Source organism: Monodon monoceros, unplaced genomic scaffold, assembly GCF_005190385.1.
Source record: "Monodon monoceros isolate NGI ecotype Baffin Bay Population unplaced genomic scaffold, NGI_Narwhal_1 Super_Scaffold_20, whole genome shotgun sequence".
In the NCBI taxonomy this organism is placed as follows: domain Eukaryota; kingdom Metazoa; phylum Chordata; class Mammalia; order Artiodactyla; family Monodontidae; genus Monodon; species Monodon monoceros.
The window spans coordinates 36,604,425-36,631,016 of record NW_021703777.1 but is presented as its reverse complement, the minus strand read 5'-3'; the positions used below and the strand labels follow the sequence as shown (position 1 = coordinate 36,631,016).

Sequence of the window (26,592 nt, the reverse complement as noted above, 5' to 3'; positions counted from 1 at the left end):
TCAATATATGAAAACAAAAAACTATTAAAACTTCCCATGCAGTTGTTTCATTGCTTGTGTCCATCCATCTTCCATTGCCTATGGTATTTCTCATCCTCTTTGCTATCATAAAAATAGATTGCATTAGTCATGTGGTTAATCTTGCTCCTGCCTTTATTTCACGTACTGAAAGAACAAAGTGCTTTAGCACAATGATCTTTCTTAGGAATCATCATTTCTAACATTTCTATATTCCTTTCTAGAAGTATCATGTTCCTTGCCTGGCCAAATCAGAGATGGGTACATACTTCATAAAGTTTCTCTTTCTGAGTGAGGCCTTTCCTGCTAAACCTATTTAAAAGAGTAACCCTACCCACTCTGCACTGACCAGTATTTTTTATCTTTCTTCTTCGTTTTGTTTTCCTTGGTAGCACTTATTACTATCTGACGTTCTAAACATTGACCTACCTATTTTGTAGACTGCCTTTCTCTTCCCAGTAGAACATGAGCATCGCATGGGCAGGGATTTGTCTCTCTTATCTTCACTGCTGTATGTTTAGCACCTAGAGCATCTAGATCGATACCTGGAACACTGTATTCATTTAACTGTCAAATGACTGAACTAAAAAGTCATTGGAGTAGAGTAATAGGAGGAAAAAGAAACACTGTCATTGGGCCTAAATCCACATATTTTTATTTTAAATATCTTTCAGCTAAACACTCATACATTTGCTTCTACTTAGTACCTTATGACAAATTCACCTGTTTATAAAACTTCACTGATAATTTCATGTATTCTGCGATTTTCATACTCAAGAAAAACTTTATAAGGAGTTATTATAGTTTTATAATAATTTATTTTTATTATATGTTTGTATGTAATAAATTATATATAAAATATTTATTATAGTTTATTTATTAATTGTCTTTATTAAAATAAGAATTATCTCCCATTTATCCTTACTAAGAAGAACAGGAGCACAGAAAGAATTCTAGAGGCCTTTGCCAGTGTTTGAAGAAGATTATATTCTGAAGTGAAGAAAGCCCTGTAATGGTGTTCCCTACTGAGTTCCAATGTGAAATGTTCTTGAGAAGCCTGTTCTGAAGTACACTGCAGATATGTCCCTGCACGTTTGCCCAACCCTACAAAAAGCAAGGTGCCAAAGCACAGTGTGTATACTGAACAGTTGGAGGACACTGCCAGACTATAGCTAAAAGTAAAAGGAGATAAAAATCTTCACCTGTTAATAATTAAATTTAAATTTTTATAAAGAAACATAGCATATTGTTCTTTAAGATATTTTTGGTTTGGTTTTGGTTTGTTTGGGTGTTTTTTTTTAAATTTATTTTGGAAATGCATGAAGTTCTCTGGTTAATTTGGAGCAAGATAACCAAATACGGTTAATTTCTTAACAGGGAAATATCTATCAGATTCATCCCCTCCATGCCATATGATTTTCAGATGATTTTTAAGAAGAAAGCTACCTACCATGAGCACAATGAAAGCAAATGTAGCATATGGGCAGGATAAACAATCTTAAGGGGCAAAAATTGCAAAGTAAAGAAAGTTTTTCCTACTCAAGTTGGCATACTGATCTTCTTTCCCCAATCTCACCACCTCCTACCACCAGAGCTTTAAAATAAGAACTCACGTTTTTATGGTTCACACACTTCATGAGGACCAGCTCCCGGTAAGCTCTCTTGGCATGCGTTTGGTTCTGAAAGGGTCTGCTGAGCTTCTTAATGGCCACATTTCTGTCAAGAGCAGCATCATACGCAGCACTGCAGAGACCCAAGAGCAATCCAGAATTAAGAACAAAGGAGCCCTTAGAATTCCCGCCTACCAAACTAAAGATACAGATAAGGAAAATACTAGTTTGGAATCCTACTCAAATACCTGCTTCTCAAGCCACATGTCAATCAGGCTGTAAATAAAGACATAAGAGTGACTAGTATAGAAACATTCTACTTGCTAGGAAAAGAAAAAGAGTACCTAGCCAAGAAAACAGCATGTAATTGCATCAGTGAGTCGGGGACAAAAGAAAGAAAAGTGCTCAACTTTCCCACTGGCCATGTGACTGTGGCAAGTCATTTAATCTCTCTGGGCTTGAATTTCTCATCCACTAATATGTGATATTTAGCTGTAAAACTTTATTGTTCTTTGATCGTTTTCAGTGGACATTCATTCTTTCCCCACTCACAGGACAAGTTTTTTTTTGTTTTTTTTGTTTTTGCGGTATGCAGGCCTCTCACTGTTGTGGCCTCTCCCGTTGCGGAGCACAGGCTCCGGACGCGCAGGCTCAGTGGCCATGGCTCTCGGGCCCAGCCGCTCCGTGGCATGTGGGATCTTCCCAGACCGGGGCACGAACCTGTGTCCCCTGCATCGCCAGGCGGACTCTCAACCACTGCGCCACCAGGGAAGCCCCCACAGGACCAGTTCTTAAGGTGTGACACTAATTGCCATGAATGCACAGGTGGGCTGATGCTCAAAGTGCACTCATTAACAATAACAAAGCTTGAAATAAGGAATGCAGTCAGACAGGGTTTCAGAAGAATAAATCATTACATTTAAATACAAAGACAGAAATGAATGCTACTAACATTTGAAGCTTTCAAGCCATTTGAGAAGAAGTTACCATGCTTTATGTTTCTGCCATACCCAGAATACATGGGTTTAGGGATCAAATGAGGAAGTGAATCACTTTTTGCTAAATATTATACCTAATGAACCCACTCACAAAGTTTTTTCCATCTCTGCAAATTTGGGTTGTCCTGGACTTTGTCTTCGTTGCTAGGAAAGAAGGGAGCAATCAATATCCTATTGATCTATTGAATTGGAAGTGACATTAACCATTTAGGGCTCATGCCACTAAACTAAAAGATAAATAAGAGGTTCGCTGTATTGCAAATAGACTCACAAGAGAAGTTTGGGCAAAGTCTTAGAGTTCATCTGGTCCATGCCTCCATTTAATACTTATTCCTCTCCAAAACACCTCCATCAAATTTTGACCAGTTTCTGCTTGAGCATCTTCAAAAACATGGACCCCTTCACATAAAGCCAGCTCATTCTGTTGTTGGAAAGCTCTTAGAGTTAGAAATGTCATCATTCTAATAAACAGAGTTGTCTCTCTGTGATTTCTACTAACTACTGTCAGCCCTGTCTTCCAGGGCAACTCAAAATAAAGTATTCCCTTTACATCATGACAAGCCCATAATGTTTGAAATCTATTAAAGGACCTTGCACAATGTCTGGCCTACTCTATAAGCACTCAGTAAGCACTCAATAACTCTTTGCTTTTCTTATTCCCCCCCTAGGTCTTTTCTTTCTTAAGCTAAATGGTCCTACCACCATTTGTCAGAGTGTGATTTCAAGTCCTAGTACCATCTGGTCAGCTTCCTCTGAATATATTACAGTCTGTTGATGTCCTCTGAAAATGCCATTGTTACTCTAAGCATGGAGTGTCAGTGAAGACTAGGGAAAGGCTACCAACTCTTTCATTCATTCACTTGCTCATTCATTCTGTTGACACAGTTAATACAGCTAAGTCTGTCCTGGTTTCCTTGATAAATGCATCACGCACTATTGATTCACAGTGAACCAACGCTAATTAGAAATACTGTCTTTTTAAAAACTTGTGCTGCTATTCAACTCTGTATTTTAGCACTGATACTTCTATTCTTGTGTTTGTTCTGTTCTTGTTAACCTATCAATGTCAGCACAAGAGTCAAATGGGCATACATCTTATAGGTAGTGTACAAGGGCAACAGTTAATTTGGAAATACAGGAATTAAACTTGCTTTCTGAAGCTAAGAAATTGTGTCAACAGGAAAGTGATCAGAACAGTCACCTTAAAGAGAAAGACTAAATTTTAAGCCAAAACAACTTAGGTGAAGTCATTAAAATATCTAAAGAAAGAACAGCAATTAGTCATGTGGGCCTAGGAAGGAGTCAGAGAGGTAAATTCTGGTACTGCCTGGTGAAATAAGAAAGTGTGCTCTCAGGTAGGTCCAGGGATCCAGTCAGCCAGGTGGAAATCCCTACTGTGACTGTCAGAGACTACAGCCAGTTAGCAATCTGATCTGTGTCTCTTTAGTCTGATTCTATCCTCTGCAGTCAAAATTCTACTCATGAGGCTCTCCTTCAGAATTCTGCATATAAGTATTATGCCCATATTTGGTTAGCTTGACTACTGCATGTCTTGTAATTTAATAAATCGGAATCTGGTTTCGTGTGTGAGCTTTTAGTGAGTCTTGTCGATGTGAGTTTGAGTCCCTGAGATACTGAACAGATCCTGGAGACAGTAGGCCCATGTGGAATGATTGAGAAAATGCTGCCCTCTGGGGATCTTGGCAGGTTCTGGCCAATCTCTCCTAGAAATGTTGTGATGTTCTCTCTCCCTCTGGTACCTCTTTCTTGAAGAAATTCTAGGTCTGAATCTCAGCACTACTGCTTACTAGACGTGAAGCTATGAGCAAGCCACTTACACTTTCTGGCATCAGTTTCCACATGCTTAAAAATGGAGGTAATAACAACCTGACAAGATTGTTATAAGGAGTAAATGAGGTAGTAATGTATCTACAGCCCCTTGCCTAGAGTGTGCACTCAATAAATAATGACTATTACTATTTTTAAAGTCAATGTCCTTGCTGGAGTCATTGTGTAATGCAGGGCAGGATAAAAAATATATATATATATAATTTTTTGATATTTATCTGCTGTAATTGGACATGTATCTACTAATCAGCAGTTTTTAATCTTTCTACTAATTACAGATCCATCAACTATACCACTATCCTGAGCACATTTCACAAGTTTGTCCTATGTTATAAAAGTCTGGGACAAAAGCCTTGTTAAAATCCAGACACATATAGCCATACAGTTCTATTACCTACCACTTTAATAAGCTATTTGGTGTGATTTGTTTTTAATGAAACCCCTATTCCCAGTCATCACTACATGCTTTCTTAATGACTCACAGGGTAGCATTTCTAACCAATACTAGGACCGATATCAAGTTCAGTAGGTGTCTCTTATAACCTCCTTCTTCCTTCTAAAGAAATAACGTTCGCCTATCTACAGTTGTTTGGAATATGGTGGTTTGGCCCATTTACTCCCTTGTATCATGCCTTCCTGTACTGAAGAGACTTGAGAGACACACACACAATTCCTAGATGCTTTTGCAGCTAGTATTCTGGGTTCCAATATGGTCCTGCCAGGCAGATGCAACCGTGGGAGATTTGCAAGGCAAAAGTGAGGGTGGTCATCTTCTAACATTTCTTAGTTATCAAGCACAGTCTCAGGAAGATGTGAAATTTTCTTCTGAAGCAGTGATTCATGTCCTTTTCCAGAATCCTGGGAGAGAAGATGGTTTGAAGCAGAGGCAACAGTGGTCTGCAGAGCCCAGTCACCAGCATGATGGAGTAGTGATGATGGTAATAATGAGTGTACAGTTCCAGCTCTGTGATTTTCAAATCTCGGTTACAATCATGTATTCCAGAAGTTCAGTTTTTTTAGGATACTCTCAGAGGTTGGGGCTCCCATGGTGATTCATCTCTCTCATGTCTGGGAGTCCTTCCAGGAAGCCCAGACTAGAGTTCACTTCTCCAGGCCTTCCAATGATTTGCAAGCACCCAATTTACTGTATTAAATCTTTGCCTACTTATAATGTTTCTGCCTCCTGCCATGAACCCTGGCTGACGCTATAATCTTTCCCATTTTCTATAATTCCTCAGTGATTACTGGCAGCAGATTAGCAAATACATCTGCAAATTGGAATCACTGGTTGCTGCGTAGTCACAAATTAATGTCTGAAAGTTTTTTGTTACTCTGAAGTCCTTCTTTCTTTGAATCTTGGACTATAGAATTTTATTTTATTTCTTTCATTGGCTTTTCTTTTTTTTCCTTCATGCCAGTAAAAAAAGAGATACATCTTTATGAAGGTTTTTCAGCAACTTCTAGCAACTTTCCAGCAATTCTGCTGAAAATTTTCTAGCAATTTCTTAACATACTCACTTCCACGTCTATCAGGTTTATTCATGAAAGAAAGATACAGCCTTCTTTTGTTATGCTCCTGTCATTTAATCCAGTTTTATGATGCAATAAAGCTATGTTTACCTCCTTGAATGTATTTATATAAACACACACACACACACATTCCTGTAGGCAAGTCTTACTCTCAACATAAAATCAGTTGTTTTGATTTTTTTTCCTTCTGGAAATTGCAGACAACCCGTTGCAAAGTTTTCTTCTTCCTAAGTCATAATTATTTATGTGATAATTTCTCTTATTCCCCTTCCCTATCACATTTAAAATGTTCTTGATCAATATTAACATGCTTGTTGGCAAAAAATTAACTAAAAAATCTCTAGGCATTGTGAGAAGAACTTTATGTCTTAAAAAATAAAAATTAAAAAACCTTATCATTGGAGCACCTTAAACATCTTAAGCCATAGCTGGGCAAGCCAAATTCTGTCCTGGAATATACGCTGCACCCTTCACTGTTCTTTTCCCATGTTCCCATATTCTCACTTTGACCTTTACCAAAGGCCTGGACTTTAATTGAAAACTATCAAAAAATCTCTACCTCATGCCCTCAAATATCTCACTTTCATGCCCAAACATTATAGTCCCTAGACATGCTATCAAGACACTGATTCCACCACAGAGAAACATGTTGGCCAACCTGCAAAATCACCTCTGCCTCAAGGCTTTTGCATTGTTCCTTCTGCCAGGAATGCTCTTCCCACATCCTCACTTGCCTGACTCCATCTTGTAATTCAGGTTTCAGCCTAAATATCATCTCCTCAGTAGAGGCCTTCCCTAATCCTCATATCAAAAGTCAACAGTTGATTTTTTGGACTAATTTGTCATTGAATTGCTTGGCTATATCAATTTGGTTATATTTTGTTAGAGATACTTTTGATTACAAGTAATAGAATTATGACTAATAGTGGCTTAACTATTAAAGATCTTCATTATATCATACAATGGAAAGTCTAGAAGTAGGCATATCTCAGTTTCAGGAATACATTATAACTCTCATGGGCCCTAGGCACTTTTGGCTTCCGATTTTCTGCAAATTGTTTCTAAGCATGTTGAAAAAACAGCCAATAACAGAAATCCATTAGTGCATCAAAGGGAAGTGTAGGTGCTGTGATGCACTGCTAAAATTCCCCTTCAGGAATAAAGGACTTTTTATCCCAGCTGCTGGGAATGCTGCTGGCACACAGCCTCTCAGCTCTTCATCCCCTATGGTTATAACCTCAGCTGAAAAGAGCTGCCTAACTGAAGTTACACTCTCTTCTTGGGCAGCCTTCAATCAGCGACTAATAAATCTGGGATTATGAAAGCCTGGCCACCTCACCCCAACTCAGGACAGCTAGGAAGGCTCATTCTCTCTTCAAAATTCCAAAAAGGGTCAGCTAAGGCATCCACTGAGATTTCATTGCAGCTGAACTTCTGACTTTGCTTCCTTCCCTTCCTTTCCACAGCTGTAAACCCCCAAAACACTCCCTAATAAATCTCCTGCATACGATACCATCTCAAAGTGTATTTTCTGGGGAATGCAATATTTGACAAGCAGTAACTCATGACCAAATACAGCAATAAGCTGTGGAGTTCGCCTGAATCTTTTTCTAAGCAAAAGGCAGGGTCCCATTGTGGATGAAGGTGGCTGGGCTCAGAGCTCAACACCAAGAAAGCTATTTCATCTATGCAACAAACTAACCTAGATGACCAAGCCTAGTTATATAGATTCTAATCAACACCACTTCGCAATTTATGGACAACAGAGTTGAAGCAGGGGTAGCAAGGGGCTCAGAAGCCAAGCCCTGAAAGACAGCACCAAAAGCAGCAGCTCTTCCAAACACTAGAAATTGAATTAGTACTTTACAGCCCTTCGGCAAACTAGTGATGGGGGAGATCACACAAAGATTTACCATGGATAATGAATGTGGGACTAGCTAAACAAACTCATCACCACAGATAATAGATGAAAGTAAAGAAGATGGTTACCCTAAGCATAAGGCAACCATATTCTTGGAAATCAGGTTGATGGCACTAGTGAAGAATTGAAGGCTCCCAAAGACGTACTTCTTCATCTCAGTGAGATGGAGTGATAGGGTGCATGCAAGTGCTGCCTCTCTTGATCTTCTTGTATCTTTGTGATAAGTTGTCTCACGGTCACCCTGCTGCCCTTAGTGACCATTCAGTGCACCACCCATGTATGATCCAGCTCATGATTTAAACTACAAAATCCACAAAGCTGCCAGGCTGCTATTTGATAGGCTAAGTAGTAAACTTGGGAAATTAGAGTTTAGCTTGATATGAAATATGTGAGGATACAGAGGCTGGTCAGCCTGCTATAAAGCATATAGTGAGAATATAGAGAATAGTCAGAATATTCTTGCTACACTGATTTTGCCATTTGTGTGGCATAAATCTATAATTATTTACTTTTTAGTGTTTAGTAACGCTTTTTTAACTTTGCAATAAACCCTTTTGACAAAAATAAATAAAATTGAGACTGCATATTTAATTAAAATACTATATGCTATATAGATATAGTATATATATATAGTAATATAGCGTATATATAGTATATATAGTATAGTATACTATAGTAATATGGTATATATAGTATATATATATAATAGTAATAGTATGCTATACTATTTCTCACGTTTTCTTGGGCATGACTAATGAAAACCAGAAAATAATTCTCCTAAAGGAACATCAGTATCTATTTCAAAATTAGTAATTATTTTAAGAAGACTGTTTCCAAGGATGATAATTTAACACATGCACCTACAAAAAATGCATTTAAACCATGACTTTTCATTTAGATCAAATGACTGTTCTTCTAAATTAATTTTTCTTATTTTCTATCCCAAGGGGTATTTTTTTTGGATATGCACAAAAAGTTAAGCAACAGCTTGTTAATGTGTTGCCTCCATTAGCAGAAAAATAATTTTGAAAGCATTTAAATTATGTCTGCTTTATATCATTTTACCAAATCATTTTACCTGCTTTATATCAAATGCTTCAAATATAAAATCAGAACTTTTCAATAACAGTTTGATTTTCTATAGTATAGTAGAAACTATACTAAACTATAGTATAGTTTGATTTTCTATAGTATAGTGGTTGTGATGCAAAAATAATTCACATTGAGACCAAGCAAACTGCAATATTCTACAAATCAAAATAGAATGTGTATGTGCCAAGATTTTCAAATAGAATATATACATGGTTGGAATAACTTTATCACAAAATTTTGGAGACAGAGCTTATGCTGAATCAAAAAATAAATATGCTTCAGCAAGGCAGTTAGCACTTCTTGGCACCCCTTATAATTCTGATTGAGGAATAACTTTTTATAAATAAGTCCTAAATTTCAGATGCTTTTTTCCCCCAAAATCACTTAGAAATCTTTAACCATAGTATTCAGTAAATGGAGCATCCCAATATTTCAACTGTTGAAATTTTAGGGAATAGCTGTTATTATAAACAAATAATACTTGCAAATAAAAGCACACTGAAATGTGGTGGAAGGAACTGAAGCAAGAAAGGAACTGAACAAATCAAACAATAAAATCACGTTGAAAAGTCTTCTTCAGAAAAATACCAGTGAAACTGTATTACAAACAGATAGGACTAGGAAGTTTCAGTTGATTAAAATACATAAAGATATATGAAGAATAGTCATTTGTCTCATGTTATATTTTTAATATTTAGGTAATCTATATAAATACATTTAAAATTTTTACTTGTATTTGTATTCTTTTAATTAATTTAAACAAATTTCAATAGCACTATTTTGACACCCACCAATGTATTTTAGTGTGCTCTTTCACTGTCAAATTTTCCCAACTTAGAGATAAATGATATGAACCCCTGCTACTGATGGTCACTGTGCTTTTCTTGTTCAAGAGGTTTTTGCACATTGTTTCCACAAGATGGAAGAGGCAGAAGCAAGGAACTGCTCTTCCAGGGTTATTGCTACATTCTTACCTTTGGTCATTTCCTGGCAAAAAATTCAAAGTCTGATTTCTATTTAATAGTTTTATCTTACTACGATTTTCCTAATAAATCTGCATATAGGTTAGGTGAGTATCAGAACCTGGATGATGTCAGACTTAGCTAAGGAGTGGAAGTTTATTGAGCACATCATCTTTGTTTGTACAAGTAACTCTACTCTGAAATGACAACTCTCAAATTGGCCATGTAGTAAAAATGTGCTATGTCAAAAATTAACGGAACTAAAGACAGGAAGATGTTCCTTTGGCTCAGAGGTTGGTACTGCTTCTTGACACCTGCCGAATTAATGAGATCCATTAAGTGATGCACAGGAATCTCAAATGGTTCCTGCACACAGGACATGTAATTATGACAAGAATAAGCTTCATTGCCCAGCCCACGGGCCTGCTCTCTCTTCCTCCACGCCCGCCCCAGCACAGCATTTCTGGATTTATGATTGCCCTCCCTTAGTCTGACAACTGGGGAAGCACTGCTAACAATGGATGACCCCCAACATCTCTTGCCTCTGAAAATGTGTATTAGCTATTATTTATAGCCCCTGGGCTTCTTTCCTTTGTTACTGCTATGTTCCTCTTTGTCTACTATTTATCTTTTTTTTAATTCACTTCCCTTACTCTGATATTTGGGCTGATATTTTTGAAATTGAATTCTATACCTGCAATAGTTTATTTGTATGATCATTATGGTATACTTATTATATATTGTCTTTTATTACCTTTTTTGCTATCCTCAAAGTTGTTGTGATCCTTAATGGTCAAAATCCTGAAGGATTTAGCTCTGTATCCCCTACATGTTTGTTGCATGGAATTATATTTGCTATTGCTAGATGTTTATGTCCAGAGCTTTAAATATGTTAGGAAAATGGCATTATATCAGTTAAGGACAAAATTCAAATAAACGAAGCAGCATATTTTAACTTAATGCTGTGTTACTTGAGATGCCAAGATATTATCTGGCTAAGATGTCTTTCTCAAAGCTCCTGACTCACATATACAGCTATCTACTGACCACCCCTAATTGGCTGTCTCAGAATTATCTGAAAATTAATATGTCCATAACTGAATAAACCTCTGATTTCTCTCTCAACCTGTTTCTCTCTTAAACATCATTTGCTCAGGTATAGAAGTCATCTTGATCTTCTCATCTCCTCCCCATATCCAATTCGTGAAGGTCTGCATTTACTTCCAATGTAAATTTTCAAATTAATCCACTTAACTCTAACTCCATTTCCACTACCATGAGCTACATGTACTGCAGAGACTGTTCCTTAAATGGTCTCCTAACATTAACTCTTGCTTCTCGACAATCTGCACCTCACCACCCTCATAGAGTCTAATTATATCTAAATTGGGCTATCCTTGGCACATTATTTTGTGTCTGAGGATGCTGCTCATTTTTAGCACCTATCAAGAAAATGTCTTGAAGTAACACGGCATTAATAAAATAACTAATAGAACCTCGTAAATTGTTACAAAAATTAAGTTAGCTTAACTTAAAAAAACCTGCCACACTGCTTGATTGTAAGTTCAATGAGGGCAGAAGCCACCTGAGTCCTGATCAGCATAGTTCCCCCAGTTTTACTGAGATATAACTGACATATAACATTGTATTAGTCTGAAGTGCACAACAAAATTATGTGATATATGTATATATTGCAAAATCATTACCACAACAAGTTTAGCTAACATTCATTTCATCACCTCACTTAGTTACAAATTTTTCTTATAATGAGAACTTCTTTTAGCAACTTTCAAATATACAACACAGTATTGTTATCTATAGTCACCATGCTGTGCATCACATCCCCAGGACTTATTTACCTTATAACTGGAAGTTTATACCTTTTGACCACCTTAACCTATCCCTCCTCCCACTCCTAGCCCCATCTCTGGCAACCACCAATTTGTTTCTGTATTTATGAGTTCAATGTTTTTTTAGATTCCACATATAAGTGTGATTATACAGTATTTGTCTTTCTCTGACTTATTTCACTTAGCTTAATGCCCTCAAGGTCCATATATGTTGACACAAATGGCAGGAATCCCTTCTTTTTTAGGGCTGAATAATATTCCATTATATAAAATGGAATATTTTATAAAATCGATAGGCACTGAGGTTGTCTTCATGTCTTAGCTATTGTAAATAATGCTGCAATGAGACTCACTCACCTTCACTTACATTGACAGTGTAGTACAGTGTCTGGCATATAATTGGCCCTAAATAAGTATTTTTTAAACAAGTAAACTAATCAGTGATCGTAATACTCCTAATGGTAGAGCAAAGTGAATTATAGGTCTAAGATTTGTACAAACATGAGTCAAATCGCATATTGTTGAAGTCATATGCTTCATCTTTAAAATTCATATAAAATTTTAATCCCATATATATCTATATTTGTTTTAATATAAAATTTCATTTCCCCATCAATACTTCAGTCTTCACATGAAATTTGAGTTCCAGGCACACCTGCCATATTTATCATGGGGCTTTGAGTGTCCCTGGCATGCTGCACCAGCACCCTTCCCTGTCCAGCCCTTACCCTGAAGCACAAAAGCTACAGTTTGAAAAGTGGGAGATTAACAAATAGGCTGTTTTCTTTTCACCAAAATTTTATTAGCATTTCTAGACAACAATAATATGACTGTAGCTTCATCCACCAGTAAATATTTTCCTAATAGCAAATAATTTACCAGATTCGCTTTAGGAAAGATCAACTAGATTCATCCTCATATTGATAGCTACTGATGTGAAGCCTAGGTAAACCCAAAATGTGAAGATTTGATATAATTGTTAACTCTAAGTCAAAAAAAGATTATGCATAGGCAATTTTTATTTTATTGTGGTATTATTCAAGTAATCATAGAAACTGGGATTGAGTTTCTTCCAACAAGAAGTTTTATGATTTGTATAGCACAGGTTGTCATTAACTTAGGCAGGAAAATCCCCGGGTTGCTAAGTTTTATACATGCAATAATCTTATAAGATAGGCACTCTTAGTAACGCCATTGTTCAGGTGACAAAACTGAAGCTTATGTGACAAAGTGAGAGAGTGGCATGGACATATATACACTACCAAACGTAAAATAGATAGCTAGTGGGAAGCAGCTGCATAGCACAGGGAGATCAGCTCAGTGGTTTGTGACCACCTAGAGGGGTGGGATAGGGAGGGTGGGAGGGAGACGCAAGAGGGACGGGATATGGGGATATATGTATATGTATAACTGATTCACTTTGTTATAAAACAAAGGCTATCACACCGTTGTAGAACAATTATACTCCAATAAAGATGTTAAAAAAACCCAAAAAAACTGAAGCTTAATAATAACGACCAGTATTTATTAGCTCCAGCAGTTTTTTCCTCTGAATTCATTTGCTTCTAAAGTTCTTAATAGTTTCCATATACTAACTCATTTGATCCTCATTAAAATCATATGAAATAAGTATTATTATGATCTTGTTATAATTATTTTTACTATTCTTGCAACTTTTCCACAAGTTTAAAATTATTTCAAAATAAAGTTTGACATCTTTATTATAAATATATAGGAGTATAGCACACATCTGAAAAATTAAAATGTAATTGATATCATATGACTGGGACAGTGTGAAATCTCCTAATTTTCCTTCAGTTTTTATTATTAGAATCGTTTACATTTTCTTTATTATCCCTATTACTAAATCCAAAACTACAAATATTTGCAAGCCATTCCACTAAGATGGCAGCCTTTCTGATTCTTATTTCACAGTTAATTCTTCTTCATTCACTTATACATTCAACAAATAGTTAAATAATATTTATTTACAAAATTGAAAGAATTGATAATAGAAAAATCACTTCATGATAATAACTAAATTTTGCACTTATTGTCTGGACAGATATTAGCTAACTTGCTGTATTTTTACAGAAAATTGGCGAACTAGTAGAGCTAAGGAAAACTGAGGCACAGAGTGGTTAAATAACTTGCTCATGAGACAATTAGTACATGAGTGATCTGGAGATAGAATGCTCACCGGTTATAGTTTTACTCCTTATATTTATAAAAGAAACAAAAATTGAGCTTCCAGGAAATACATTAAAGCATTAAAAAAAATCACAAAATTTTTTTGTTAGATAATTTCTTTGAGAAACATGGTAAAACCAGATAAATGGCTGGTAAATTCTGCAGGTGTTAGTTGTTTTCTGTTTGTTTTAAACTAACATGATGATTGTTCAGCAAAAGTTTAGTCTATATAGTATCCTTCTCACAAAAGCTGTCTTCCTAAGAATTTTAAACAGTGATAGAAAATTGGCACTTTGAGACTATACATTGGAATTTCTTTGCACAACTATGTAAAAAGAACCACACCTATCAAATACAATTATTGATTTTACTCCTAAATGCATGCCTGCCTTTTGTGCTCTCCATCTTTTTCCTGTTGGTTTGTATTGTTAACAACCTGTTTACTGACCCCCAAATAGGTTTCCTGACAAGCTGGTATTAACAGCCCTCCCACTGCATCCTGCTTTTGTGGTTTTATGTGTGCTCAATTTAGGAACCCAAGGCACCCAACACTCATAAGCACCAAAATGGAAAAGAGATTTATTTATGTACTCTTCTGTGATGCAGTCTGAGTTTAGAGAAAGGTCAGAATGTACAAAACTCAATAACAAAACAAAATAACAATAATAACAAAAATTCTCTTCTCACAAAGGTTCTTTCTGTGTCACTGGTAAAGATTAAAGCATTGTGTATGTATGTATGCATGTGTGCATATGTGTGTATGCACACATGCACACATGCATATGTATTTTTATTAATCATCTATTCTGGGGCACCATAATTAATATATAGATGAAAGCATATGAACACAAATTCTATGTCCTCTAGGATAATAAAAATAATCCCTCTCTTTGTCCTTTGGCTAAACACTATAAGGAAATGGAATTCCATTGTAACATTTCTTTTTAATTTGAACTAATACTCAGTTTTGAAAAGCAAGTTCATTTAAGACTGTTTCATGGCTGTCTCTTTTTTCACTAAACAAAAATTCACTGGTCTTCTATCATGTCTCTCTTTTTACTTACTGGATATATTTATTTGGATAAAGTAAAAAACTTCATAGAAGAAGGTTAAATTTTACTAGATCATGTCACATAATTAAGCAAAAACTTGCTAATATGTATTGTGATATATAGAAAAAAGAACAAGTTTAGTTTCTCGTACTCAAAGACCTGTGACATACTGGGAGACTACCTAATACAGGAATAAAATATGAACTGAAAATATTAGCTCAAAAATGAGAAAGGAAATACTAGTCACTAATGGAAAAGTCTAGTTTTAAGGAAATATTGAGGATGGCAAAGAGGATAATTGCTAGAGGTGATAAAATAGTGTGGGATATAGTTGCAAGTGTAGGGATCAGTTTATACAGGATAAAACACTGCACAGCATCAGCCAGAAAAGTAGCCTAAACGGGTTCAGATGCCAGTACATCAGTAGAGATGTGGTGGTGGTGAAGAACTTGTTCATTTCTGTTGGCTTTTAGTTTTGCAGTGAAATGGGAAGCAAGATCATCAGCTGAGAGAAGGATGGGGGAAAGGTTTTTAGAGTTTTGAGGGCAGAGTGAAGGGATAAAATTGTCACCAAGGATGGTAGAAATGTAAGGGACTAGAGTTTCTGGGCAGTAATAAAGGCCCACTTAATCTTTTGGTCTTGAATTTAGGAGCACACAGTCAACATGACTAAATGTTTTTCTCCAGCCACGTTCATCTGTCTTAGTGGAGAGGAGTTAGATTTAACCAGCATTTGAGTTTTGCCAGGCAGAAAGAGAGGAGAAGATAGCTGAGAGTTTATGTATGGGATAGATTATAATAAGAGACACAATATCTAGGCTGTGTAAGGAGGAAAATGAGTACATGAGGGTGGTCAGGAACAGAGAAATGATAGAAGATTGTAGATTGTAGGTCCTTGTGGAATTGGAAAGAGGGTGCTAGTATCAAATGTATCACTCATTCTAGAAACAAAAATTTCAGTTGAGGTAGTTAATTTAGCTTCATTTTGATCATTGAAAACATATATAAACTAGATCTTGTGGGTAGTTTTGCTTGTTATGTTTTTATTATCTAGCTAACAGGCATACAGAAAGTTTAAAAGTCAAGTAGAAATATAGAAAAAAGTAAACATGGAGAATTATCACTGCAGAATGTGGCATTGAATTTGAGGATTTAATAAAACCCAAATTGCATGTCAAAACTAATATATCAGTTTTGAAAAGGACAGTTAGGGAAATACGTACTTAGCTAGGCACTTATCTTAGCATCTGTATTAATTGTTGTATTTTCAAAACAAGAACTATAATTTCCCCCCAGTTTATATCATAAACTATAGCTTTATTGCAGTTTCAAGGTAGAAAATAAGAAAGGAAAATAAAATAAAAAAGAGGTCTCACGAGTTTATGATCAGATTACTGGCAAAATGTTGTGCCAGAAATGCAATTAGTCAATTGTTTCAGCATAAATCCTGTTTATAAGTCAGTAACTGCTGTAAAATGTTAATGTTCAAAAACGTTCTGTTTGCCACAAAATATTTTTAAATTGTTGTTTATGAGACAATGCAAATAGCATTTTACATGAATGCTGACACTGACTATCAAAATATCATATTTAAATTGTAAAATAAGAATTTGAAATACTGACTTGGAAAACACAGCCAACAATATTTAATAAGAGTAGTGAAATAAACTGAAGTGTACCAGATTAGAAAGGGTTTACCAAATATGAACTCAATGAAATACCAACCTAGAACTTAATTCCAGTGGTCACCTCATTTTTGTTCTGCCTTTAGTCAGATGATAAGATACTATTCTAGTCCATAAAGGTCTCAATAATGAGTTAATAAGCAATTTATGTAATCCTTCATACTTGGATAAAACTTGGATACAGTTCTTCTGTAATTTTATTGTCATTGCCTGTTGAGTTAAAGTATTGAATAGTATAGAAGTTATTCTTGCAATGATTTTATATTGCGCTTTGTTGACTGTTGAAAAGAAAACTCAAACAGAACACATTTTTTGTATTGGGAAGTGCATCTAGGCAAACGTATTTATCTTATTGAAGATTAACAGCTAACATGGCTTTTGAAACTATAGATTGACTGTGATAGTCATAAAAAAGACATGTTCAAGACTATGAAGTCAACCTGATAAATTTTGTCATATAATTCAACAAAAATTTGCTTCTAATATTTCTGATCTCAATCTCAACTCCAGTTCCTTTAATTTACAAATATTATGTTTTAAAAGAGCAAGTCACATGCATTTTATACTTAAATTTTCAAGAGTTAAGACCACTATCTCTTTTTTCTCCACCTTCTTTTCCATCAACTTCCCCTTTTAAAAGGTAGAATCAGAGTGGCTGCAGACATTTCGGGACCTGACTAAGGGGAAACTAAGTTAAGAATAAATTTATTTTGGTTCAGTGGGTTACTATAGGCTTCACAGTCATTTATATACTTAAATTATTGCAATTTTCAGGGATTAGACATGCATGCTAAGAATACTGCAACCTCTGGGCACATTCACCTGGTGCCCAGTGTTGTAACAGGAAGTGGCAGGACCAGAAATTATATCACAACGTGAATACTGCCTGACACTGGAAGTATGCAGGTATGTAGATGGTGGTGGAGAAACAATATTTGAAATATATGAAGCCAGAAAATAGTCTGTAAACAACTTTTTCAACCATTACAGCCCATATATAAAAGAAACTAGAGTTTTTCCGAAACTTGACAACAATTCTAAACATGTATATGAATTGTGAAGCTGAAAAATACTTTCTAAACTCTCAATATTAAAAGGTAAGTTTTGAAGAAATTTGGAAATGATATATCTGATAAAATGTTCATATTCAAAATATACAAAGAATCTATACAACTCAAAATCAAAAACAAAAAAACAAACAAAACCAAAACCAAGAAGTACCACAAACAACTTGACTAAAAAGTGGGCAGAGAACCTAAACAGACATTTTTCCAAAGAAGGTATACAGATGGGAAACAGACACATGGAAGATGTTCAACATCACTAATCATCAGGGAAATGCAAATCAAAACTACAATGAGGAGGAGGAGCTTCAAGATGGCGGAAGAGTAAGATGCAGAGATCACCTTCCTCCCCACAAATACATCAGAAATACATCTACACGTGGAACAACTCCTACAGAACACCTACTGAATGCTGGCAGAAGACCTCAGACCTTCCAAAAGGCAAGAAACTCCCCCACATACGTGGGTAGGGCAAAAGAAAAAAGGAAAAACAGAGACAAAAGAACGGGGACGGGAACTGCACCAGTGGGAGGAAGCTGTGAAGGAGGAAAGGTTTCCACACTGGAAGCCCCTTTGCAGGCAGAGACTGCGGGTGGCGGAGGGGGAAAGCTTTGGAGCCGTGGGGGACAGCGCAGCAACAGGGGTGTGGAGGGCAAAGCGGAGAGATTCCCGCACAGAGCATCGGTGCCGACTAGCACACACCAGCCCGAGAGGCTTGTCTGCTCACCCCGCCGGGGTGGGCGGGGGCTGGGAGCTGAGGCTCGGGCTTTGGTTGGAGTGCAGGGAGAGGACTGGCGGCATGAACACAGCCTGAAGGGGGCTAGTGCACCACGGCTGGCCGGGAGGGAGTCCAGGAAAACGTCTGGAGCTGCCTAAGAGGCAAGAGACTTTTTCTTCCCTCTTTGTTACCTGATGCGCGAGGAGAGGGGATTAAGAGCGCTGCTTAAAGAAGCTCCAGAGACGGGTGCGAGCTGCAGCTATCAGCACAGACCCTAGAGACGGGCATGGGACACTAAGGATGCTGCTGCAGCCACCAAGAAGCCTGTGTGCAAGCACACGTCACTATCCACACCCCCCTTCCGGGGACCCTGTGCAGTCCCCCACTGCCAGGGTCCCATGATCCAGTGACAACTTCACGGGGAGAACACGTGGCGCACCTCAGGCTGGTGCAACGTCACGCTGCCCTCTGCTGCCGCAGGCTCAACCTGCATCCGTACCCCTCCCTCTCCCCGGCCTGAGTGAGCCAGAGCCCCCGAATCAGGGGCTCCTTTAACCCCGTCCTGTCTGAGCGAAGAACAGACGTCCTCAGGCGACCTACACACATAGGCGGGTCCAAATCCAAAGCTGAACCCTGGGAGCTGTGTGAACAAAGAAGAGAAAGGGAAATTTCGCCCAGCAGCCTCAGGAGCAGCGGATTAAATCTCCACAGTCGACTTGATGTACCCTGCATCTGTGGAATCCCTGAATAGACAACAAATAATCCCAAATTGAGGAGGTACACTTTGGGAGCAAGGATATAGATATATTTTTCCCTTTTTCTCTTTTTGTGAGTGTGTATGTGTATGCTTCTCTGTGTGATTTTCTCTGTATAGCTTTGCTTTTACCATTTGTCCTAGGGTTCTGTCTATCCTTTTTTTTTTTTTTTTTTTTAAATTTTTTTTCTTCATAATTATTTTTTTTAATTTTAATAACTTTTATTTTATCTTCTTTCTTTCTTCCTTTCCATTTTTTTCTCCCTTTTATTCTGAGCCATGTGGATGAAAGGCTCTTGGTACTTGAGCCAGGCATCAGGGCTGTGCCTCTGAGGTGGGAAAGCCAAGTTCAGGGCACTGGTCCACCAGAGACCTCCCAGCTCCACGTAATATCAAACAGCAAAAATCTCCCAGAGATCTCCATCTCAGTGCCAAGACCCAGCTTCACTCAACGACCAGCAAGCTACAGTGCTGCACAGGCTATGCCAGACAACTAGCAAAACAGGAACACAACACCACCCATTAGCAGAGAGGCTGCCTAAAATCATAATAAGGCCACAGACACCCCAAAACACACCACCAGACGTGGACCTGCCCACCAAAAAGACAAGATCCAGCCTCATCCACCAGAACACAGGCACTAGTCCCCTCCACAAGGAAGCCTACACAACCCACTGAACAAACCTTAGCCACTGGGGACGGACACCAAAAACAACAGGAACTACGAAGCTGCAGCCTGCAAAAAGGAGACCCCAAACACAGTAAGTTAAGCAAAATGAGAAGACAGAAAAACACACAGCAGATGAAGGAGCAAGATAAAAACCCACCAGACCTAACAAATGAAGAGGAAATAGGCAGTCTACCTGAAAAAGAATTCAGAATAATGATAGTAAAGATGATGCAAAATCTTGGAAATAGAATAAATACAAGAAACGTTTAACAAGGACCTAGAAGAACTAAAGAGCAAACAAACAATAATGAACAACACAATAAATGAAATTAAAAATTCTCTAGAAGGGATCAATAGCAGAATAACTGAGGCAGAAGAACGGATAAGTGACCTGGAAGATAAAGTAGTGGAAATAACTACTGCAGAGCAGAATAAAGAAAAAAAAAATGAAAAGAACTGAAGACAGTCTCAGAGACCTCTGGGACAACATTAAACGCAACAACATTTGAATTATAGGGGTCCCAGAAGAAGAAGAGAAAAAAAAGGGACTGAGAAAATATTTGAGGAAATTATAGTTGAAAACTTCCCTACTATGGGAAACTACAGTTTATCAAGACCAGGAAGCACAGAGAGTCCCATACAGGATAAATCCAAGGAGAAACATGCCAAGACACATATTAATCAAACTATCAAAAATTAAATACAAAGAACAAATATTAAAAGCAGCAAGGGAAAAATGACAAATAACACACAACGGAATCCCCATAAGCTTAACAGCTGATATTTCAACAGAAACACTGTTTCTTCAGCCAGAAGGGAGTGGCAGGACATATTTAAAGTGATGAAGGAGAAAAACCTACAATCAAGATTACTCTACCCAGCAAGGATCTCATTCAGATTTGATGGAGAAATTAAAACCTTACAGACAAGCAAAAGCTAAGATAATTCAGCACCACTAAACCAGCTTTACAACAAATCCTAAAGGAACTTCTCTACACAGGAAACACAACAGAAGGAAATGATCTACAATGACAAACCCAAAACAATTAAGAAAATGGTAATAGGGACATACATATCGATAATTACCTTAAATGTAAATGGATTAAATGCTCCTACCAAAAGACATAGACTGGCTGCATGGATACAAAAACAATACCCATATATATGCTACCAAAAAGAGACCACTTCAGACCTAGGGACACATACAGACTGAAAGTGAGGGTATAGAAAAAGATATTCCATGCAAATGGAAATCAAAAGAAAGCTGGAGTAGCAATTCTCGTAGCAGACAAAGTAGAATTTAAAACAAAGACTATTACAAGAGACAGAGAAGGACACTACATAACAATCAAGGGATCAATGCAAGAAGATATAACAATTGTAAATAATTATGCACCCAACATAGGAGTACCTCAATACATAAGGCAAATACTAACAGCCATAAAAGAGGAAATCGACAGTAACACATTCATAGTAGGGGACTTTAACACCCCACTTTCACCAATGGACAGGTCATCCAAAATGAAAATAAATAAGGAAACACAAACTTTAAATGATACATTAAACAAGATGGACTTAATTGATATTTATAGGACATTCCATCCAAAAACAACAGAATACACATTCTTCTCAAGTGCTCATGGAACATTCTCCTGGATAGATCATATCTTGGGTCACAAATCAAGCCTTGGTAAATTTACGATAATCGAAATCATATCAAGTATCTTTTCCGACCACAATGCTATGAGATTACATACCAATTACAGGAAAAAATCTGTAAAAAATGCAAACACATGGAGGCTAAACAATACACTACTTAATAACCAAGAGATCACTGAAGAAATCAAAGAGGAAATCAAAAAATACCTAAAAACAAAGGACAATGGAGACATGACAAGCCAAAACCTATGGGATGCAGCAAAAGCAGTTCTAAGAGGGAAGTTTATAGCAATACAATCCTACCTTCAGAAACAAGAAACATCTCAAATAAACAACATAACCTTACACCTAAAGCAATTAGAGAAAGAAGAACAAAAAAACCCCAAAGTTAGCAGAAGGAAAGAAATCATAAAGATCAGATCAGAAATAAATGAAGGAAACGATAGCAAAGAAGAATAAAACTAATAGCTGGTTCTTCGGCTTCCCTGGTGGCGCAGTGGTTGAGAGTCCACCTACCGATACAGGGGACACGGGTTCGTGCCCCAGTATGGGAAGATCCCACATGTCGCGGAGCGGCTAGGCCTGTGAGCCATGGCTGCTGAGCCTGTGCGTCTGGAGCCAGTGCTCCACAATGGGGGAGGCCACAACAGTGAGAGGCCCGCGTACCACAAAAAGTAAAAAAATTAAAAAAAATAAAAGCTGGTTCTTTGAGAAGATAAACAAAATTGATAAACCATTTGCCAGGAAAAAGGGAGAAGACTCAAATCAATAGAATTAGAGATGAAAAAGGAGAAGTAACAATAGACACTGCAGAAATACAAAGGGTCATGAGAGATTACTACAAGCAACTCTCTGAAAATAAAATGGACAACCTGGAAGAAATGGACAAATTCTTAGAAATGCACAACCTTCTGAGACTGAACCAGGAAGAAATAGAAAATCTGAACAGACCAATAACAAGCACTGAAATTGAAACTGTGATTTAAAATCTTCCAACAAACAAAAGCCCAGAACCAGCTGGCTTCATAGGCAAATTCTATCAAATACTTAGAGAAGAGCTAACACCTATCCTTCTCAAACTCTTACAGAATATAGCAGAGGGAAGAACACTCCCAAATTCAATCTATGAGTCCACCATCACCCTGATACCAAAACGAGACAAGGATGTCACAAAGAAAGAAAACTGCAGGCCAATATCACTGATGAGAATAGATGCAAAAATCCTCAACAAAATACTAGCAAACAGAATCCAACAGCACATTAAAAGGATCATACACCATGATCACGTGGGGTTTATCCCAGGGATGCAAGGATTCTTCAAAATACTCAAATCAATCAATGTGATACACCATATTAACAAATTGAAGAATAAAAACCATATGATCATTTCAATCGATGCAGAAAAAGCTTTTCACAAAAATCAACACCCATTTATGATAAAAACCCTCCAGAAAGTAGGCACAGAGGGAACTTACCTCAACATAATAAAGGCCATATATGACAAACCCGCAGCCAACATTGTCCTCAATGGTGAAAAACTGAAACCATTTCCACTAAGATCAGGAACAAGACAAGGTTGCCCACTCTCACCACTCTTATTCAACATAGTTTTGGAAGTTTTAGCCACAGCAATCAGAGAAGAACAAGAAATAAAAGGAATCCAAATTGAAAAAGAAGTGAAGCTGTCACTGTTTGCAGATGACATGATACTATACCTAGAGAATCCTAAAGATCCTACCATAAAACTACTAGAGCTAATCAATGAATTTGGTAAAGTAGCAGGATACAAAATAAATGCACAGAAATCTCTAGCATTCCAATACACTAATGATGAAAAATCTGAAAATGAAATTAATAAAACACTCCCATTTACCATTGCAACAAAAAGAATAAACTACCTAGAAATAAACCTACCTAGGGAGACAAAAGACCTGTATGCAGAAAACCATAAGACACTGATGAAAGAAATTAAAGATGATACAAATAGACGGAGAGATATACCATGTTCTTGGATTGGAAGAATCAACATTGTGAAAATGAGTCTACTACCCAAAGCAATCTACAGGTTCAGTGCAGTCCCTACCAAACTACCACTGGCATTTTTCACAGAACTAGAACAAAAAATTTCACAATTTGTATGGAAACACAAAAGACCCCGAATCACCAAAGCAACCTTGAGAAAGGAAAATGGAGCTGGAGGATTCAGGCTCCCTGACTTCAGACTATACTACAAAGCTACAGTAATCAAGACAGTATGGTACTGGCACAAAAACAGAAATATAGATCAATGGAACACGATAGAAAGCCCAGAGATAACCCCACACACATATGGTCACCTTATCTTTGATAAAGGAGGCAAGAATATACAGTGGAGAAAAGACAGCCTCTTCAATAAGTGCTGCTTGGAAAGCTGGACAGGTACATGTAAAAGTATGAAATTAGAACACTCGTAACACCATACACAAAAATAAACTCAAAATGGATTAAAGACCTCAATGTAAGGCCAGACACTATCAAACTCTTAGAGGAAAACATAGGCAGAACACTCTATGACATAAATCACAGCAAGATCCTTTTTAACCCACCTCCTAGAGAAATGGAAATAAAAACAAAAATAAACAAATGGGACCTAATGAAACTTCAAAGCTTTTGCACAGCAAAGGAAGCCATAAAAAAGACGAAAAGACAACCGTCAGAATGGGAGATAATATTTGTAAATGAAGCAACTGACAAAGGATTAATCTCCAAAATTTACAATCAGCTCATGCAGCTCAATATCAAGAAAACAAACAACCCAATCCAAAAATGGGCAGAATACCTACATAGACATTTCTTCACAGAAGATATACAGATTGCCAAGAAACACATGAACGAATGCCCAACATCATTAACCATTAGAGAAATACAAATCAAAACTACAATGAGATTTCATCTCACACTAGTCAGAATGGCCATCATCACAAAATCTGCAATCAATAAATGCTGGAAAGGGTGTGGAGAAGAGGGAAGTGTCTTGCACTGTTGGTGGGAATGTAAATTGATACAGCCACTATGGAGAACAGTATGGAGTTTCCTAAAAATACTAAAAATAAAACTACCATACAACTCAGCAATCCCACTACTGGGCATATACCCTGAGGAAACCATAATTCAAAAAGAGTCATGTACCAAAATGTTCATTGCAGCTCTATTTACAATAGCTAGGACATGGAAGCAACCTAAGTGTCCATCAAGAGATGAATGGATAAAGAAGATGTGGCCCATATATACAATGGAATATTACTCAGCCATAAAACGAAACGAAACTGAGTTATTTGTAGCTTGGTGGATGGACCTAGAGTCTGTCATACAGAGTGAAGTAAGTCAGAAAGAGAAAAACAAATACTGTATGCTAACACATATATATGGAATCTAAGAAATCAATATGGTCATGAAGAACTTAGGGGCAAGATGTGAATAAAGACACAGACCTACTAGAGAATGGACTTGAGGATATGGGGAGGGGGAAGGGTAAGCTGGGACAAAGTGAGAGAGTGGCATGCACGTATATACACTACCAAACGTAAAATAGATAGCTAGTGAGAAGCAGCCGCATTACAGAGGGAGATCAGCTCAGTGCTTTGTGACCACCTAGAGGGGTGGGATAGGGAGCGTGGCAGGGAGGGAGACGCAAGAGGGAAGAGATATGGGAACATATGTATATGTATAACTGATTCACTTTGTTTTAAAGCAGAAACTGACACACCATTGTAAAGCAATTATACTCCAGTAAAGATGTTTTTTAAAAAAATCAAAGAAAAAACAACCACAATGAGATATCAACTCACACCTATCATAATGACTATTACAAAAAAAACAACAAATAACAAGTGCTGGTGAGGATGTGGAGAAAAGGGAACACTCGTGCACTGCTGGTGAGAATGTAAATTGGTGCAGCAAGTATGGAAAACAGTATGGATGTTCCTCAAAAAACTAAAAATAGAACTACCATAGGATCTAGCAATTCCACTTCTGGATATTTTTCCCAAGAAAACAAAAGAACACTAGTTCAAAAAGATATATGCACCCCTATGTTCATCAGGGCATTATTCACAGTAGCCAAGATATGGAAGCAACCTAAGTGTACCTCGATAGATGACTGAATAAAGATGATGTGTTATATATGTACAACGGAAGATTACTCAGCCATAAAAAATATTTAAATATTGCCATTTGTGACAACATGGATAGAACTAGAGGGTATTATGCTAAGTGAAATAAGTCAGACAGAGAAAGACAAATACCATATGATTTCATATATATGTGAAATCTTATAAAAACAAACAAATGTAAGAAAACAGAAACAGACTCATAGGTACAGAGAAAAAAACTAATGGTTGCCAGAGGGGAGGGAGATTGGGGGATGAGTGAGATAGGTGACAGAGATTAAGAGGTACAAACTTTAACTTATAAAATAAATAAGTCCCAGGGATATATGTACAGCATAGGACATATAGTCAATAATATTGTAGTAACTTTGTATGGTGACAGAGGGTAACTACTGGACTTGATGATTATTTTGTAGTGTATAAGAATATCTAATCATTATGTTGTACACCTGAAACTAATATAACATTGTTAGTCAATTATACTTCAATTAAAATTTAATTAATTAATTAATTAAAATTAGAAGCTTGGGGGAAATAAAGATAAGTTTTGACCAACCATGATAGGAAAGAAATTGAATTTTCTTTCTATCTTCTCTATAGGTAATAATATTTTAAAAATTTTTGTCATATGAAGACATGTACAAAGAATAAGCCTCCAAAAATATATTAAAGGAGTATTATATCAGTTAATAAAAATATTACTTTTCTAATTTATGATTCTGTGGTATTTGTCTGTTTTTTCTCCAATTTGTAATTTTTTGTAACTTTTTTAAAAATTGACTTATTTATTTTTTCTTAAAACTTTACCTTCTTAGAGAAGCTT

General features: G+C 36.9%; 1 protein-coding gene across 4 annotated transcripts in view; it reads right to left on the bottom strand.

The window, feature by feature from the left end:
- MAPK10 (mitogen-activated protein kinase 10) overlaps window positions 1-26,592 on the bottom strand; it is a 351,818-nt gene that overhangs the window by 90,750 nt on the left and 234,476 nt on the right. For all 4 annotated transcript variants that reach the window (XM_029236032.1, XM_029236029.1, XM_029236033.1 and 1 more), the window contains one exon: window positions 1,632-1,761. In XM_029236032.1, coding sequence (XP_029091865.1) covers window positions 1,632-1,761 — 130 coding nt within the window. The remainder of the gene's footprint in view (window positions 1-1,631; window positions 1,762-26,592) is intronic.